General features: G+C 46.2%; 1 protein-coding gene across 4 annotated transcripts in view; it reads right to left on the reverse strand.

The window, feature by feature from the left end:
- Positions 1-19,989, reverse strand: part of LOC139757414 (uncharacterized) — a 584,870-nt gene extending 564,881 nt beyond the window's left edge. For all 4 annotated transcript variants that reach the window (XM_071677893.1, XM_071677894.1, XM_071677895.1 and 1 more), the window contains exon 1: positions 19,809-19,989. In XM_071677893.1, the coding sequence (XP_071533994.1) occupies positions 19,809-19,858 (50 nt within the window). In that variant the 5' untranslated portion in view covers positions 19,859-19,989. The remainder of the gene's footprint in view (positions 1-19,808) is intronic.
- Positions 19,990-20,724: the final 735 nt, after the last annotated feature.

A 20,724-nucleotide genomic window follows, 5' to 3' on the forward strand; every position in this document is an offset into this window, starting at 1 on the left:
AATCCTTGTCTTACAGATAAGCTATCATCCTTCCTTTAAATCCTTGTCTTAAAGACAAGTCAGTTCCTTAAAACATAACTAAATAAACATGGCTACGACACAAGCCGATTCAAGGTGTTAGCTTCTTTCTCAGACAGCTAAATTCTAGCATCAGCTAAATCCCCTACGTACTACCAAGCTAAATAGTCAGTACAGTGCCCAAATCAGCTAAATTCCAGACACTTTGTCGAAAGCAGCTACGTCATCAAAACCAGTTCATGGAGCCTCCAGCTATCAATAAGAGCTATTTTTCCATCAATCATATAATTTTATATAATCATATGTAATTAATATGGAATTAAATTACAATATACTTCTATAATCATATAATCTAATTATTCACAACAGTAAAAACAACTCCTGTATGTTCCATCCAGTAAAACTTAAACTGTTGCCGATCGATCCATGCCACCTAACACCTGTATCTCTAACGAGGGGTAGTTCAAATCCTTAATCACCACCCACAGCAATTCAGCTGTAAGATAATTACATAGATCTCAAAACCTACCTACCTAAGGCGAGTCGGGTATGTGTTTCTTCACAGAATCACTCCAACACTTGTTACCATTAGCCTAAGCCAAGCCTGGGGTTAAGTCAAACGTATATATCTCTTTCCAACTTACACTGCAAATAATTTCCATTATCTGTCCTTCTTCTAGACTGCATTCGCAATTAATATGTGTGAATGTTTCCCTCTCTCTCTCGTGCAAAATAGTGAACCAGACACGAATCCATCTCTCTCTCTTATCTTCCCTACAAGACACCCATCACCATGTCAGGGAGTTCCTTAGCCATTTCATCAAGCCATTTCTTCCATACGACACTCCTCCTCCTCCTCACTTCCCTTCCTCTCGCGGGATCCTTGAGAGAACAGAAAAAGAAGAAGAAATGAAGGAAAATCGTTTCAACTGCTGCTCCTCCCCCTCACCACCATTCCAACTGCCACATCTAATACCTCGTCCACCTCGACAATCTACCCTGCCCTTCCTCCTCCTCCTCCCTCCCCAAGTCCATCAACGGGGATCCATCCTGATCTATCCATTCTAATCCATCAGCTTGTTACCCATCACCCACTCCTCCCTCCTCCTCCTCCTACCCCGCCATCAAGTACGTAAAACTTTCTTTCTGCGGTGAGGCGCAGGCGTCGGTCTGTCCCCCCCACCTCTCTCTCTCTCTCTCCTTCCCCTCCTTTATTAGGCTATAACCAACCACCGTCCCGAGAGAGTCCCAGGGACGTGGGATCAGCCGAGAATCGTCTATGGGATGGAGGGAGAAAAAGTGATGGAAGGGAAAGGCGAGGCGGGGGAAGGCGATGTGGAAGAGGGAGGGAAGGATGGGAAGGGCCGAGAGTCCACGACGCCGTAGTATATGGGTAGAAGGGAGGGAGGGTGGAGGGGATAGGTAGGTGGCAAATGGCAACGTAGAGTCAACATACACATGTCTCAAACCCGGGGTTCGCATCTCTTCACTCAGACCTCGAGGGGAGGTTTAATGAAACGACATACGACCCATAGAGACAATATATATATAGTGACACTCTCTCTCAGTGCCAAGTGGCTAGAAGTGTGGCCCCTGTACAAGAACAGTGACTAAGTGTGGCCCTGCATACGAACAGTGACAGAGAGTGGCCCTGCATACGAACAGTGACTAAGTGTGGCCCTGCATACGAACAGTGACTAAGTGTGGCCCTGCATACGAACAGTGACTAAGTGTGGCCCTGCATACGAACAGTGACTAAGTGTGGCCCTGCATACGAACAGTGACTAAGTGTGGCCCTGCATACGAACAGTGACAGAGTGTGGCCCTGCATACGAACAGTGACAGAGTGTGGCCCTGCATACGAACAGTGACTAAGTGCCTTCGGCAAGCGCAAGAGACAGTGACCATAAGGGACTTGGACCACCAGAACTCCCCATAGAGCACAACCTCCTCAGGGGATATCACTGCCCATAACCACACCACGATAACAGTGCTGACGGTGACCGTGACATCCCGAAGCTCCGTTACCGTTACCACAAGCCTGGGATCACTGTCGACATGTGGCGCGTTACCAGTGGCGTCTGTAACACCGTCACACACGGCGCCATTCCCAGTGCTGCAACGACGTGACCAGTCTGACACCACTGTTAACACCGGCGTTACCAGCAGCGACCGTAACACCTCAGGCATTACAACCCCTAGTGCCTGACAACGTTACGAGACTCGACTCACCGTAACAAGTGTCACTGGTGAAGACCAGTGAAATTACCTTACACTGACGAGGGGCAATGTGTCTGCAGCGGTCAGCGACCCTGGGATGGACGATATAAAGGGGGGGGGAAAAGCTCCAGGGAAAAACTCCCTCCATTTAACCTTCCTCCTCCTCCTCCTCCTCCGCCCCCAGCAGCAGGAGCCCCGCTCGCTCGACTCCTAAGCTATCCTCGCTGGAAAGCGCAGGAGGACCGTTCCACAGATCCGCTCATTATTTCCCTTCTTTCCCACCCGTTCCGTCATGTCCCTTTTAGCGAGGTAGCCGTCAGGCGAAATAAAGACGGAGCCTCCGGGTGTTTAAAAATCCTTCGCTTGGCTCCTCCTCCTGTTCCTAATTTCTGAAAGTGACTGTACAGGAGGGGAGGACTTCCAGCCCCTCCGCTCTGGATCCTTTTAGTCGGCCCTCTGCCACACGCAGGAGATACGTGGGACACAGTGCTTTTCCCCCCACCCTATCCTGTGGCCATGATGAGAAAGAATTACTCTTTTACCCTAAAATTCATTTTTCTTTTTAGTGTGTGATACATTACTGTATTTCCCGTGTGCGTAACACTGCATTATTTTTTTTTGGTGTACAGTTTCCCAAACTCATGACAAACTCTCAAAACATTCGTTCCCACATTAACCAGACACAACCGTGTGTGTAATGTCCATGTCTGGCATAAAACATCGACACTGCATGTGACTTAAAACAAAAAGATCCTCGTACTTCATACATACAAACTATCAAATATATAAATTCTGTACAAAAATCATTCATTAAAAAACAACTGAACTACGTGATGGGAATAGGTAATCAAAGTCCTTACACCGAGTCTTACTAAACATCCACAGAACGAAGGTAATTAAGACATTACTTCACAGACATAAAATAGGTAATTAAAGTCCTTACACCGAGTCTACCAAACATCCACAGAACGAAGGTAATTAGACATTATTACTTCACAAACATCACGGTTGTTCAAGCCCAGCCAACAACACATTGGCAAACACGAGACTTTGCCTCTATGAACAGAAATGCATAAGGTACTTGTCACCAGAATCACCCACTCACACTCCCATTTCCATTACGTACTTGACTGATGCAAGATAAATGAATCCGTTCACAAGACCTATCAAGCATTTACATGCGTGAATAATCCTAACTTTGTTAATGTAGTAATTATTACCTGCATTAGTCATTATTACCTGCATCCAATATTTTTTTCTTGTTTAGTCTTTTTGTAAACATTTCAAATACTTATGTCCATTATCTTAGCATTCGTTGATTGTTGCCCGGTCCTTGTACACAGGTCAAGTATATTAAGTAACCTGTAACTCACTTATTGCTGCCCAGACACTGTAAAGAGCTCACTTACGTACCTCGATCACTGAGGTCCAGGTCCCTGGATCTTTTTCCTTTGCACTTTATCATCTCTTTCTCCCGCCGTGCACAATAAAAGGCACGAGTCAGCCAACAACGACACGGCCAAAACGACAACCAAATACAACCACACAACAACCAAACACAACCACACGACGACCAAGCACAACCACGCGACGACCAAAACCAAGCAGCCAGGACACAAGAGATGAGTGAACTACCAGACGACCAAAACCAAGCAGCCAGGACACAAGAGATCATTGAACTACCAGACGACCAAACAACACGACAACGAGACCACCTGATCACACAACGAAACGACCGCACAAGCCGACAGCCTCAGAACCTGGCCTAGAAGAAGAAGAACCAGATGAAAAATCAAAAGACGACACGAGGACACCACGAAATCACAAAGCCCGACACACAGTAACGGAACCTGACGAAGACCGCGCGAATACAACACCACTAGAAAACCAGACGTAACAACGAACCCCCCCCCATTGCACATAGGGTCAGTCCACCCGTGGCAACCATGCATAGCAACGAACCAGTCCGCCCTGCACGTTCAAGTGGGCCATGCGTGCCGCGACAGCGTGTGTGTGGGTTTCAGCAAAGACCATATGGTCAGAGACTGTGGTCTTCGAATCATCTTCAAGGCATAAAGAACGTCTTGGGCAGATTTTTCGATGTTGATGGCTTTGGGGACCCCCCAAGGGTCTCGGCAAAGACCATGTCAGGGACTGTGGTCTTCGAATCATCTTGACATGAAGAACGTCTTCGGCAAATTTTTAGACTGGTTGGGTAACACCTCGATGTTGATGGCCTTGGTGATCCTAAGGGAGTTTAAATCAGACCTGAAACCCCAACGAGCCAACTACTGCGACCCCGTGCATGTAATAGGGCTCAGGTCATCCACCGTACATAAGAAGGAGTAAACGCCGAGTCCCCTCCACCCACCAGGCTGGAGAACCAACCCTCTCACTCTCTCCTTCAGGCCTGCCTTTCTATCCCCTGATCTTGCTACTCCCTCCTCACCTGGCTACGGGGGCCTCACTCACAACCATTTTCACCAGCGTACCTTCAAGTTATTTCCTTCACCCCAAAGTTTTTTTTCCGCTGTACCTCCAGGTTGTCTTCTGCTACACCTACTGGTTGTCTTCTGCTGTACCTTCAAGCTGTTTGCTTCACCTACAGGTTTTTTTTAGGGACTGACTGACTCCTTCCACGTTACACCGATCATCATCATAACCGGCCGATGGCCGGAACAGGAGGTTGTAATTTTCTCTCGTCGCCTCTCTTTTTCTTTTCTTTTTTCTTGCTTCGTCTGACAGCGTTTGTCTTTTCACGAGGGATGGCGTGGATTGGAGTGGGCCAAGCGAGGATCCTTTGTGTCCGCCAGTGTACAAGGCATTGTTTCCCATCTTTACTTTCCCCTGTAGGGTACAACAATCTCTGTTCTGTACAATGATTTCAAAAAAAATCTTACTGAAAGTGTGTATACATATATATATATATATATATATATATATATATATATATATATATATATATTCCTGTGCGTCCAAGGGGAAAATGAAACTCAAGTGGATTCATAGGAATATCTTGATCACGCGCAAAATTGTGATCCTTTCCAACATATATATATATATATATATATATATATATATATATATATATATATATATATATATATATATATATATATATAAACTGGCATTTATAAGTGAATGATCACCTATTTGAGGACAAAAAGCTTCAACGTTTAAGACGAAGCTTAAACGTGTCTAATTATGTGATTACTAATCACTCATTATAGAGAAATTCTGAACCTATGAGCACCTATCTCTTAACCATATATACATATATCACTCAACGCACCATAAATAACGAAATCACTCGTCTTCACTAGGAACCTCACAGGGAGAACCTTCCATCAACCTTCCCGCCCTACACTCACTCCTTCGCTCTCCTCTCCCTTCCTCCCTCCCTCCCACTCTCACTCCCTCTTCCTTTCGTCTTATCACTCGACTTCTTCCTCAAGATTAACCCTCGCACCGCCGCCACCGAGCCAGAAAACAATCAAAGGATTGTGGACGCACCGGTATAAATATCCCCTGCTGGGGGTAGGGTTGGTTTTGGGAGGCAGGGAGGCAGGAGGAAAACCCGATAGCGTTCGTCGGCGCTGAAAGGAGAGAGAAAAAAGAAGAAAATCGGGGTATTCTTCTGAAATTCCCGTGGATCGCGCCGTTAGGGCGTTCACTGTTAAGGAAGAAGAGCAGCAGTAGCACCACCACCTCCACCTCCTCCTCTACCACCACCTCTCCACGCGCCCGTCACGTCCATGTCCGACCCCCTGTCGCTTTGGTTCATTCCAAGCTCTCTCTCCTCACATCGCTAGCGTCATTCTTAGATCGGTGGAGGTTACAGAAACAGACGGAAGACTAAGAGGGATGGAGGGGGGGGGGGAGATTGATGGATGAATGGATGGATGGATGGATGGATGGGGGAGTGGATGGATGGGATGGGAGGCGCGAGAGTAATCTGTATAGGGGACGGGATGTGATGGAAAAGAACTTGGGAGGGATGAGGGATATTACGAAATAAGGAGACACACACCCTCCTTTTTACTTTTCCTTTCCACGATGTCCTATGTGTACAGCTTTGTCCCGCCCTCCTTACGCTAGACATACATACATGCATACATACATACATACATCACACAGTATCAGAGAGAGAGAGAGAGAGAGAGAGAGAGAGAGAGAGAGAGAGAGAGAGAGAGAGAGAGAGAGAGCGTTAATAAAATAAAGAAGACATCGATTAAGGATTCCCTACCGTTGCAACAAGAGAAATATCATATGTGCATATATATATATATATATATATATATATATATATACATATGTCTGTGTGCGTGTGAGAAGAATAAAACAGGTGTGAATAACATCCACGCCAAGAATAGTGAACAGTGGGAAAACTTATGACAAAATCTAAAACATCCCCATAAATCAAACACAACCAGCGAGAAACAAAAATGCCATCAAAACTACAACGCCAGCACACTACGGTGCAACACCGTGTAAACAAAGCGGGTAATGACTGCCCGTGGCATATTCCAAAAAAAAAAGGAGAAAAACGAAGATAAAAGAAAATGGGAACAAATCAAAATGATGTTGATGTAAACCATTACGAAAATGAAGTACAATAAACCATGACGTGAATCAAAATAAACCACAGCGAAAACACAGCACAATAAACCACAACAAAATGTACAGAGACATTGAAGCAAAACAAAACACACACACAAAAAGGCAAATGCCTTCGATAGATTTATTCCCGTAGCAGACCACATTCTGTCAGACGAGACTGTCTATTGGGGCTTCGCTCTGCCATAAGGAAATGTTTCAAGAAATGTCAGAATATATATTTTCAGACGGGAGAAGGAAAGGGGGGGGGGGGGGAGAGGCATTCTCTCTCTCTCTCTCTCTCTCTCTCTCTCTCTCTTCTGCAGAAGGATTTCGTTTGCTGTATTGCAGTTTTCTACGTAACTATCCAATATGCCGGTTTACCATGGCGGGAAAGATCCTTCAGCGCCGACAGCGCGAACCCTAAGGCACGAGAGTACGACCCTAGAGCACGACTGTACGGCCCTAGAGCACGACTGTACGACCCTAGAGCACGACTGTAAGACCCTAGAGCACGACTGTAAGACCCTAGAGCACGACTGTACGGCCCTAGAGCACGACTGTACGACCCTAGAGCACGACTGTAAGACCCTAGAGCAAGAGTGTACGACCCTAGAGCACGATCGTACGACCCTAGAGCACGAGTGTACGACCCTAAAGCACGATCGTACGACCCTAGAGCACGACTGTACGACCCTAGAGCACGACCGTACGACCCAAGAGCAAGAGTGTACGACCCTAGATCACGGCCATACGACCCTAGAGCACCACTGTTCGACCCTACAGCACTGAGTGTACGACCCTAGGTCACGATCTTGTAATATTCCACGAAGGGTTGAGGTAATTACGTTACAGGAACTGAAGAACACATCCTCGTCCTCCTCTAATGCCTTTACGAAGGGCTGTGTACCAACACGGTTACAGGAACTCGACGAACCCATCACCCTCCTCCTGTAATGCCAGACGAAGGGGCTGTACCAACAAGGTTACAAAACCAATCCAGGACTTCTCCTCCTCCCCCAACCCTCCCTTCCCACCACCTCCTTCTCCACTCGGAAGGTCGGCTAGGCTAACTGGCCCCCCCCTACAAAACCCACCACGCTGTCTCACCTTTGATCCCATTTGCACAGAAACGACAATATTTTCCTCTCGTACGCGAATGGTCGGAAAAAAATAATGGTCAGGACATTGATGTCAGGCCCGCCGACGGCATTCTTCAAGCCCCCTGGGTTTTAAGGATACATCTTTAAACCTCAACGGGAAGAATGGTCTTTTAAGGCCCCCGTGTGACCCCCCCACCACTGCCTCCTCCTCCTCCCGCTTGAGTGGACTTCCAGAGGTTGAAACTGAACAGCAGCAACTGCACACACACACACACACAGGTCAGTTCTATCCCACTGTATTCCTGACTGTCATCATGGAAACGGAAGGTTGAAGAAGGACTGGAATCAAGACTGCCATTGAGACAGACCTTCGTAACAATCCCCCCCCGACACAAAGAGTGCCAGAACTTTTGCCTGGTGTCGTATGTACGTACTCGGTGACACTTGAGGGAGAGGAAGGGGAAAAAAAATCTATGAGGCATCCATTAGAACACAGGACGATGGCCAACACGACACTCGACTCGTCCGCCTTCTTGAGAGCCTTCCCGATGCATGAGTCTCCTGGGTCGAGGGGCAAGGGTTTTAAAAACGCAGCATAATGCTTCCCCAGCAGCATACAGCGTTTCCAGTAGCATACAGCGCTTCCAGCAGAATACAGCGCTTCCAGTAGCATACAACGTTTCCAGTAGCATACAACGTTTCCAGTAGCATACAACGTTTCCAGTAGCATACAACGTTTCCAGTAGCATACAACGTTTCCAGTAGCATACATCGTTTCCAGTAGCATACAGCGTTTCCAGTAGCATACAGCGTTTCCAGTAGCATACAACGTTTCCAGTAGCATACAGCGTTTCCAGTAGCATACAGCTTTTCCACCGGCCTACAGCTTCTGCAGCAGTATACAGCTTTTCAAGTAACATACAGGTTTTGCAACAACATACAACTTCCAGCAAAAAGAGGTTCCAACTCCATCCTGCTGGAAGACTTCCGCTCAGGACACACACTTTCCAGGAGATTCTTCCAGTATATATATATTTTTTAATACATCATTTTCTCAGTTGACCCACGTACAATAACTTAGTTAAAGTCCAGGGTTGTGTGTGTGTGTGTGTGTGTGTGTGTGTGTGTGTGTGTGTGTGTGTGTGTGTGCGTGTGTGTGTGTAAGAGAAACGAGTCTGACTTCGTTTTGGGAGGTCGTGGGTTCCATTCCCAGCCCCACAGCCGCCGCCTTCCAAAAAGACTATGATTGAATGGAAGTTGACCAAAAGAACAAAAACTTTACTCTTCTTTTTTTTTTTTGAGAGTCGAAATTTATTTTCCAATCGCGATGTCACACGACGATTTCCTTCCTCAAGTCTTCGACGGTGATGGAGTCTGGTCATATAACCCACTCATACAACCATAAATGTCACTTCGACGGTGATGGAGTCTGGTCATATAACCCACTCATACAACCATAAACGTCACTTCGACGGTGATGGGAGTCTGGTGATGGAGTCTGGTCATAACCCACTCATACAACTCTCAATGACACTTGTATACATACAGTATCAGAACCTCTTTCTCCGATGGTTCTCGATCGTAACGTTGAGTTATCCAATAGTCCTTTACGTCCAGACTCGCAAGACGGATCCCCGATGTTGGCATCACCGAGGCGCAACGTCTAAACATAACCCTAGCTTACGAGGCACTCGCACACCCTAGTCCGTCCGTGTACTCGCACGCATGCAAACGACACAAAGCACAAGCGGGGGCGTGCCCTCGCTTGCATCGGCAACACGCACGAACGGTACTCGAGCCGAGCTGAGGGTGGGGGGAGGAGGAAAGCCGCCCTCACCTACCCAACCCTCTCTCCTACCCACCTACCCGCCCGCCTGCCTTGAGTGACGCATCATTTTTTTTGGGATGGGGTGGTTAGTTTGGAGGAGGAGAAGGTGGGGGGGAGGAAGAAGCGATGGGACGAGGGAAAGGCAAACCGGGGCCACACACAAGGCAGTCGGAGAGTCCCAAGTACGCGAAGGCTTAGACGTTCTTGTATCATAGTTCGAGGAGTCGAAGACCCATCTTTGTTTTTTTCCCGATGGAGCGATTAGTTCGAGGAAGAGAGAGAGAGAGAGAGAGAGAGAGAGAGAGAGAGAGAGAGAGAGAGAGAGAGAGAGAGAGAGAGAAAAAAAATATGGGACACACAAGGCAGCCGGAGAGTCCCAAGTACGCGAAGGCGTAGACGTTCTTGTATCATAGTTCGAGGAGTCGAACACCCATCTTTGTTTTTTCCCGATGAAGCGATTAGTTCGAGAGAGAGAGAGAGAGAGAGAGAGAGAGAGAGAGAGAGAGAGAGAGAGAGAGAGAGAGAGAGAGAGAGAGAGAATATGGGACAGCGAAGGCAAACTGTGGGAAACACAAGGACACAGCGTAGGTATGATGACGTGTATGAACAATTTGTTATCCTCTCTATTACATTCCTTGTAGACCCCTGGCATCCCAGGGTGTGTGTGTGTGTGTGTGTGTGTGTGTGTGTGTGTGTGTGTGTGTAGCTTACAGCGAAGCAGCTAACCTTCGCCAAGAGCTGTTCATCTGTCTGTCATGATGGATGGGAAGTGTTCTTCTCAGGGGCTATGTGGCTCCAGAGAGACCCAACGCATCCCCCTGTTTGTGTTGCTCTCTGAATTTATGGGCGTGTCTGTAAGTTTGTCTTCGATGTGTTTTGTCTTTTTTTTCTTCTAGTTTTTGACATACGTTTCTTAAGTGTTGCTTTTCCAACGTGTGTGACAACCGGTTTTGTGTTCACTCGCTGGGTCATTACTTCTTCAGCAGCAGGAAAATATGGGTACTTCTCCTTAGTAATACAACCTAATTCGCTGGTTTGTATCCGATGCAACATGAGCAACATGTGATTTTGAGGCGACTGGGGAGGAATTCAGTGTGGGCAGATTAGGTGGATGGGTTGGGCTAGTGGGGTTTTGAGGGGGAGCTTTAGAATGGGGGAGGCCAGGTACGTGGATGGGAGGGTACTTACGAGGGGTGTAGCTAAGTATACAGAGGTCAGGTTGGGGGGTTGGACACTGGGGTGTTGATCAGCATGGGAAAGTCAACTTGGGGGATGGTTCTGGGGTGTCTATACATATATGGCAACACCAGTGAAAGACACTGTAGTTGTCTATACGTATATGGCAACACCAGTGAAAGACACTGTAGTTGTCTATACACATATGGCAACACCAGTGAAAGACACTGTAGTTGTCTATACATATATGGCAACACCAGTGAAAGACACTGTAGTTGTCTATACGTATATGGCAACACCAGTGAAAGACACTGTAGTTGTCTATACATATATGGCAACACCAGTGAAAGACACTGTAGTTGTCTATACATATATGGCGACACCAGTGAAAGACACTGTAGTTGTCTATACATATATGGCGACACCAGTGAAAGACACTGTAGTTGTCTATACATATATGGCGACACCAGTGAAAGGCACTGTAGTTCATATTGATTCTCTCTAGAACCACCGGACACATTTACTGGAAAGCTGTCTAAATGCACTTTTATCACTGTAAACAGTTCACTGGAATGCTGTCTACATTTACGTCATTCGTTATGACAGTTCCTTCGCTGGAAAGCTGTGTAAACACGTCATTTTCGTTACCAATCAAAGCACTTCTCTGGAGAGCTGTCTACACACATTCTCTTCGCTGCTAACGACAGTTCCTTCGCTGGAAAGCTGTGTGCACACGTCATCTTCATTACCAATCGAAGCACTTCACCTGGACTGCTATACATTTTCTTCATCATCATTGACAGGTACTAATGTGGAGAGCCGTCCGAACGCATTTTTTTTTTTTTTTTTTTTTTTTTTGTCCCATCGATCATCATCGTTGGTGTAGACCTTCGCCATAGGTGCCCTGCTGAGCGAAGGTCTGGCCATCGCTCCAGGAGTGAGTGGCTCGGTCCTCGGCGACAGAGAGGCTCTCTCTCTCTCTCTCTCTCTCTCTCTCTCTCTCTCTCTCTCTCTCTCTCTCTCTCTCTCTCTCTCTCCTCCCTACAGTTCTACAACTCGTCAAACCTGTGGACCGGGCGGGTGCATTAGCACGGCTGGACTGGAGGAGCATGAACGAGGAGGGGGAGGAGCCCCCCCCCCCCGGCTCGATGAAGAACCAGAGACGGAAAAAGGGGGGGGGGAGGGGGGAAGGAGGTTAGTCGGAGGGGTGGAAGACAAGAGACGGTATAGGGGACAGGAAGGCTGGATGGACAGGACAAGAGACGGGAGAAGGGATAGGGAGGCTGGATGGACAGGACACAAGAGACAGTAGAGGGGATAGGGAGGCTGGATGGACAGGACACAAGAGACGGTAGAGGGGATAGGGAGGCTGGATGGACAGGACACAAGAGACGGGAGAAGGGATAGGGGGGCTGGATGGAAAGGACAAGAGACGGGAGAAGGGATAGGGAGGCTGAATGGACAGGACAAGAGACGGGAGAAGGGATAGGGAGGCTGGATGGAAAGGACAAGAGACGGGAGAAGGGATAGGGAGGCTGAATGGAAAGACAAGAGACGGGAGAAGGATAGAGAGAGAGGCTAGTTGGATGAGACAAGGGACGGAAGAAGAAAAATGAGGCAAGCTGGATAAGAGCAAGGGACGGGAGAAGGAACAGGGAGGCAGGCGGGAGAGAACTAAGAGACAGAAGTACGCTGAAGAATCTAAAGCTACAGCGAAAAATGTACATAAACAAGAGAGAGCCATTCTACATGAACTAAGACCCCGTGCTACATATCACATACCATAAACAGACGAAATAATGTGTATGACTTAGAGTATCTAATGGGCAATTAGGGACGGTGACAAAATAGGCAACTTAAGGCTACAAATGGGCATATAGCACGGTGAGAAATTGGTTGGCTTAAAGTAGTTAATGGGCAATTACGGCGACGAAAATATGGCTTAGAGCAGATAATGGGCAAATAGGGAGATGATGTACAGCTGAATGCAATTAATGGGCAGTTAGCAGGATGACAAAAAAAAACAAAACAATGGCTTTAAGTAGTTAATGGGCAATTAGGAGGTAAAACTGGCGGCCAGTTAGCTGCCCCAGCCGACCGGAACCGAGAGAGAGAGAGAGAGAGAGAGAGAGAGAGAGAGAGAGAGAGAGAGAGAGAGAGAGAGAGGCGGAGAGGTAAGAGGAAAGCACAAGACTTGAAAGTTGTGAGATTTCTCGTCTCTCTTTTTTAATCTCTATCGCAAAAACAACAGCGAATTTACTGTCCACTTCCCAATCGTGAGATGTGAAAACACAGTAGAGGATTATTTCGCAATCTCAGAAGACTTGACTTACAACACACTGGTATTCGGGGGAGGGTCTACGAAAGACTAGTGGCTTTCAGCAGCTCCCAATATATATATATATGCGTGTGTGGACGTGTATGTATATACATGTGTATGTGGGTGGGTTGGGCCATTCTTTCGTCTGTTTCCTTGCGCTAACTCGCTAGCGCGGGAGACAGCGACAAAGTATTATAACTAATAAATAAATGAATACATACATATATATATATATATATATATATATATATATATATATATATATATATATATATATATATATATATATATATATCAGCTTCTTCGTCAGATCAAGACTGGACAACACTTGACCGAAGACTCATCCTTCTTTGATATAGTGTTCCTCAATAACTGAGGCTTTAAGAATGTTTTTAAGGCATATAGTATAAAAAAAAAAATATAACAAATATAATCTAAAAATATAACTAATATATGAAATAAAAATCATAACTAATGATCGTTATTAATCTAATACCATACATTAAAACGACGTGCATGTTTACCAACCCAATCAAAAACTCTGCCTCAGTGGGTGTGCAAACATTTACGATCTTAAAAATCGAAAGAAAAAGTGATTATACAATGTTACGTTCACATCAAACGGTAAGATAAAAAGAAGAGAAAAACATTCTACGAAAAGTATGAAACAATATGTATTTTCTTCCCTTTGCGTCTCCCGCCGAGCTACTTCGCCTTACAGATAAGAGCTTCCAAAAAGCTCTAAGAATTCAGGTCCAGGAACTCTTCATATAAACTTATGAATAACTGGATATAATATTACCTTCATGCAGCTTAACGTTATCGGGTTCCCCAGGTAAACCACAGACACACAGACACACACACACACACACAGAAAGACTGAAATAAACTTTATGAGACTAACTGTACAGAATTTACAGCAAGCTTTATGATAATGCAGTAACTGTAGACAGTTTACAGTACCTTTATAAGAATACGGTAACTGTAGACAGTTTACAATAAGCTTCATAAGAATACAGTAACTGTAGACAGCTTACAGTACCTTCATAAGAATACAGTAACTGTAGACAGCTTACAGTACCTTTATAAGAATACAGTAACCGAAGACAGCTTACAATACCTTTTACAAGAATACAGTAACTGTAGACAGCTTACAGTACCTTTTATAAGAGTACAGTAACTGTAGACAGCTTACAATACCTTTTACAAGAATACAGTAACTGTAGACAGCTTACAATACCTTTAATACGAATACAGTAACTGTAGACAGTTTACAGTACCTTTTATAAGAGTACAGTAACTGCAGACAGCTTACAGTACCCTTCACAAGTACACGTAAGCTTTAACACTCACACCAGATAACTAACATGTCAAGTCTTCAACCCACACCCACACGCATCACCACCGTCATAACCACAATGAACGAACATCTCCATCTCCCACATTTCTCTTTGTGTCAACGGCACAAAACACAAAATAAAAATAAAAACAAGGCGTCAGTATAGGGTCTTCTTACTCGGTTCGTTTTAACAACAGTCGTAAGCGAGACTTAACTCCGTGTTACGATCCGATAGACTTTCCTTTTTAATAATAATCGTAAGCGAGGGTTCTTGTGTTACGATCCGATAGATTTTCCTCTATTTCTTCTGAAAGTTGTCTAAAAAGAAAAATAATAATACCCATGGGAGGTTATCCTGTCTTGACAACAGAAGCCACCCTTTTTTTTTAAATTCACGCTCATCGAAGGCTATTTTGAGACAACCAAACTCCTCGTCAACTCTAGCCTAAGCTGCTATTTTGACGCTGTGTAAACAGTAATTTGCATTTTATCAGGGATATTTTACCACTTAGCAACTAAAATAATCCCTGTGGAACACACACACACACACACACACACAGAGGAGCCTCTGTGGTGCAGTGGTCAGCATTTTGGGCCTCGAGTTCGATTCTCGGACAAGGCGAGCTGGCGCCTCACAGCCAGCCCATCAGCTGTTCATCCTCCCCCTTTGGGGCGAGACGATCACCCGGTAACCATACCCAAGGGTCGTACCATCATGCTCAAAGGTCGTACCGTCGTGCCCAAGGTCGTACTGTCGTGCTCAAGGGTCGTACCGTCGTGCTCAAGGGTCGTACCGTCGTGCTCAAGGGTCGTAGCGTCGCGCTCGAGGGTCGTACCGTCGTGCTCAAGGTCGTAACGTCGCGCTCAAGAGTCATATACCGTCGTGCTCAAGCACCATACCGACTGTTCACAGGTCGTACCTCCCATGCCCAATGACCACAACACTTTCAAGGGTCGCACCGTCGTGCTCATGGGGTCGTACCGTGCAGGTGCTGTGGACACACACACACACACACACACACACACACACACGACCCGGCCAAACACAATCCCACTAAGGGTGAAAGTATCCTACAGTGACCCTGGTAACTCCGACCCACTAGTCCCAGCCGGGACTGTATCAATAACCTGCCTCCCCCCACAACACCAACCGTTGTATCCATGAACCAACGAAGCCTCACAACCCACAACCTTGTAAATCACTGTAAATGAGACAATCGTCCAAACCCACAACCTTGTAAATCGTTGTAAATGAGACAATCCTCCAAACTCCATTCATTACCTTGTAAATGATAATGTAAATGATAATATTCCTTGAGATATTTTCTCGTAAATGAGGCAAATCAATCACCCAAACTCTCAGAATCTTGTAAATGTGATAACAGTCCTTGAATAACATTTACGCTGTAAATGAGGCAACCTATTCATCCAAACTCAGACCCTCTTGTCAATGATAATATATACCTCGAACATTCCCCCGCAAATGGGGCAATCTAGAACTCCAAACTCATAAACCTTTCCAAGGATAATATTCCTTGAATATCTCCCAGTAAATGAAGCAGGGTGAGTCAGCCAAGCAGGATATTCATGTCCAATTGACACTTGACACTTCACCCAGCAGATACCAAACACGTTATCCTTATGTCCTTCTCGAATATACGCAACTATAACAGTAAAAGCAACAAATAAATAAATTAATTAATAAATAAACGTGTGTGTGTGTGTGTGTGTAAATTCATAAACTCTGAGGAAGTAAGCATGAAGGAAACGTGTATGTATGCTATTACACAGATGACGTATGTCATCAGACACTTTGCGAATGGGATGGGACGTATTCTCCAGCAACTACTATAGCCATCTGTCTGCCTTACGGTCAACGAAGGAGGCGAACAAGTTTAACGAGAGCATATAAAGGTATGAAAGACCTTTACGAAAACACGTGTAGAGAATCCCAGATTTACCGACGAACACCTTACAACACTCAAAACGCGTCCATAAACCGGCAAACCAAATAAAAAACAAAAACGCAACTAGAAACCGTATATGAATATTCTAAAAAGGTTTTCCTACAGTAGAAAATAGAACAAAAAAAAAAAAAAAAGGCGAGGGACCCATTCCATTTTCTACCCCCGTTCCCCCATCCTGACGCCACTATATACGTTCGTTGGAGTTTCACTGTACGTTTCTCTGGGTCACAGCTATACCGTCTTTTTTCAAAGCAACGCGACGCTATCGTGTGTTGAAAAACGATCAATATTGGATTGCAGCAACGCCAAGTGTGTAGGTACGCGTTTAAACAAGGTGGCTGTGTGTGTGTGTGTGTGTGTGTGTGTGTGTGTGTGTGTGTGTGTGTGTGTGTGTTGGGGGGGGGGGGGTCAATCAGTGCATGACTGAAGCGTTTTTGTGTTCTTGACGTAAACGATATTTTTTTTTTTTTTCTTTTTGAGGAGGAAGGGTTACGATCGCTTGAGCACGACGGTACGATCCGTGAGCACGACGGTACGACCCTTGAGCACGACGGTACGATCCTTGAGCACGACGGTACGATCCTTGAGCACGACGGTACGATACGTGAGTACGACAGTACCATCCCTGAGAACGGTACGATCGTCTGAGCACGGCGGTACGGTCCTTAAACACGACGGTACGATCCTTGAGCACGACGGTACGATCGTCTGAGCACGGCGGTACGGTCCTTAAACACGACGGTACGATCCTTGAGCACGACGGTACGATCCTTGAGCACGACGGTACGACCCGTGAATTCGACGAATATATCTTGGGTGTAAAGGACCTGCCCTTTGACCATCATACCAAAGTGATCGTACCCGTCCGTCGTACTGAAGAAACGTACCGTCGTACTCAAAGAGTTTAAACGTCCACAGACCCATCCCCTTCTTATACTAACAGCGTTTAAAATAAATGCCCTTTCGGGCATACACTAACCCTTCTAAAAAGAAAAAGAAAAAACATACCATCCACACAGGGACGTTCTTACAGAACAAGTAATTCGCCTCTGCCGCCAGACCTCCAGCTCCGGCGTTCTGCAAGAACAGGAGAACAGGAACTTCCAGGCAACTCCTCATGTGTTTACCAGGTGTTCTGCTTGAACACTCTCGGGCGCAAGCACCGCGCTGGAAACCAACGCAGTTGAATAACCTTCCTTTCTGCAAGCAGGCAAGTGGGTTAGGTCCTTTCGCACCAGCCCCCTTGTACCGTTAACGGCTGGGTGCGTTATACAGCATCTGTACCGTTAACAGATGCGTGTGTTATGCTGCGTCTGTACCGTTAACAGATGCGTGTGTTATGCTGCGTCTGTACCGTTAACAGATTCGTGTTATGCTGCGTCTGTACCGTTAATAGATGGGTGTGTTATGCTGCGTCTGTACCGTTAACAGATGGGCGTGTTATGCTGCGTCTGTACCGTTAACAGACGCGTGTGTTATGCAGCGTCTATACTGTTAATTGTTGGGTGTGTTATGCTGCGTCTGCGCTGTTAATAGATAGGTGTTATGCTGCGTCTGTACCGTTAACAGATGCGTGTGTTAATAACGACTGCGTCTGTTCTGTTAACGGTTGGGTGTGGTAAGATCATGGTCTTAAAAACATGGGTGACCACTAACACCCCATTACACTAACGGGGTTAAGTTAGAAAGTCAGAAACAGGTGACCACAATTCGCCCATTACCATACCGGGGCCTCTCAAAAGCCATAGATCACAAATAAACCAACTACATCCCCTAATCAGCCCACAACGTGACTACCATAACCACCATACGAAGATCATAACGTCGAATATCCATCATTATACGAATATCTACGAAATATCAAACCATTCCGATGACGCAACGCATTGCGTCTTCGTGCGTATGTATATATATATATATTTTTTCTCGTTCGGATTAATTATACATGTTGCGTTTTCACGTTCCTCCAGCCTTTCATATTTCGCAGAAGTGTGCATCGCTGCTCCAGGCTGGATGCACACCATGTGAACAAGCGGCTAGCATATTCAAATGAAGTATTTAAATGCTACTTTAATGTTTCGAGACAGTTTTCCTCCTCTTTGCACCACACTTCTCATGTCAGGTGCTGGAGATAGGCTAGGTGCAAAACACCGACTGACTCCCTCCCACCCAAGTCCCTCTCTCACATACAGATTCCTGCAGCGTTTTATGGGGCTCTGGTAATCTCCCAGTATATCACACACAACACTCGAAAAGAACCCCAAAAAAGAAAGGCCTGTTGTTATTTTGAATTCCCCTGAATGTCTTTTGTATCCCTATGTGTACTTCCTAAATAATACTCGTATCTAAAGTCTTCTTCCACTCTGTGTGTCCCATCCTCACCACTCCGCATTTACTCGCGAGGAATTTCACCAACTATGAACCGTGTCTAGATCCCCTTGTAAGGTGATGCACTCTCCAGCACTCTTTACATCCCTGATGACCCTGGTGATCATCCGCGAAAAATATGATCAGATCTTAGTCCAATCCCTCTGGCAAGTCACTTCCATACTCCAGCAAGAACAATGGTTCCAGGCCTGAACCATGTGTGTGTGTGTGTGTGTGTGTGTGTGTGTGTGTGTGTGTGCGTGTGTGTGTGTCACCTTCCTCACCAGACGCCAGGTTTACATTAACCATTTTCGCTCGGAATCCGACGGAATTTTAAGCTAACGGATGTCTTAAACACATACGTACATACAGTCACAAACCGCGTGTATACCCAGACACACACACGTGTGTGTGTGTGTGTGTACTACCCGAACATAACAGTCCAAATCCACAAAATTACACAGAAAAACAACCTCGTCTCTTGATCCTATAGTCTTTGACATTAATCGCGCTACTTCCTATAGGACATATATTAACATCGTATACCTTATGAGAATCACAGGGGAGAATTTCCCCGGGACACGTCCTTATATACGGTGGCCCAACACCCGTCCAGGCCCGATCCGAGGCCTACAGGAGGCGGGGCCACCTGTGAACTATTTTCCCCCCCCACACACTCTAACCCAGGGGGCACCACCACCAACCCAGGGGGCACCACCACCAACCCAGGGGCACCACCACCAACCCAGGGGCTCCACCACCAACCCCAGGGGCACCACCACCAAGACGACACCACACCACGACCCCCTCCGACCGACCGACACACCCACACTAACACCACCACCACCACACCGACACACCACAAGTCACTTACTCTGTCGGATCCTGTCGGCTGCTCATGGTCCCTGTCGGTATAATATCCATGCACGCGGGGCTGTCACACCAGGACACCAACTAGGGTCATCCTCAACATGACGGCACATGAGGCGACGCAGCCTCCCAGGCGCACTGCACCCTCACTCACCCAGCCCATGAACACGACTGGAGAGTGTGGGGGGCCCGTCGCTCACCTTCTCCCACTCCCTCCCTCTCTCTCTCTCTCTCTCGGGCCAAGCCTGGAGCTGCTGCCATTCACGCTCTCGACGGCCAAGACTATTCTCTCTCTCTCCTCCCCTCTCCCCACATTTCTCCCTCCTCCTCCTCCACCTCCTCTACCCACGAATCGTTCGCCGTACCCTGATTAAAACCTGATAGTAAGTGGGAGTTTAACATGATGACCACCCCACCCTCCCGCCCAGCCCGGAGCTCGTGGTCGCTCGCTCCAGCGTACAGAGCGAGAGCCGGTGTGTGTGTGTGTGTGTGTGTGTAATGTCCCCGAGCTGGCAATAACATGCCTCGGGGAAGGGGGGGTTATGTGCAAGATGCCAAAATCTACGGGACTTTAGCTATACAAAGTCCGACGTGAGGGGCTGTTCGAACGAGGCTTATCCCACGACACAGGAATATAAAAAGTAAAACGCATTCGTGTAGCGCGAAAATGCATACTACGTATGACGTAATAAAGCTATAGTCATTAGCATAGAGTATCCTGTCTCACTATACACAGGCATATGAAACGTAGGAGCATGTTATATATATATATATATATATATATATATATATATATATATATATATATATATATATAGATAGATAGATAGATAGATAGATAGATAGATAGACTGATAGATAGATATCAACACACCGTTCACAGCGCAGTAATACAGCTTTAAACCCCAATAGGAAGATAC

The sequence above is a fragment of the Panulirus ornatus genome, chromosome 26 (genome assembly GCF_036320965.1).
Source record: "Panulirus ornatus isolate Po-2019 chromosome 26, ASM3632096v1, whole genome shotgun sequence".
Classification (NCBI taxonomy): Eukaryota; Metazoa; Arthropoda; class Malacostraca; order Decapoda; family Palinuridae; genus Panulirus; species Panulirus ornatus.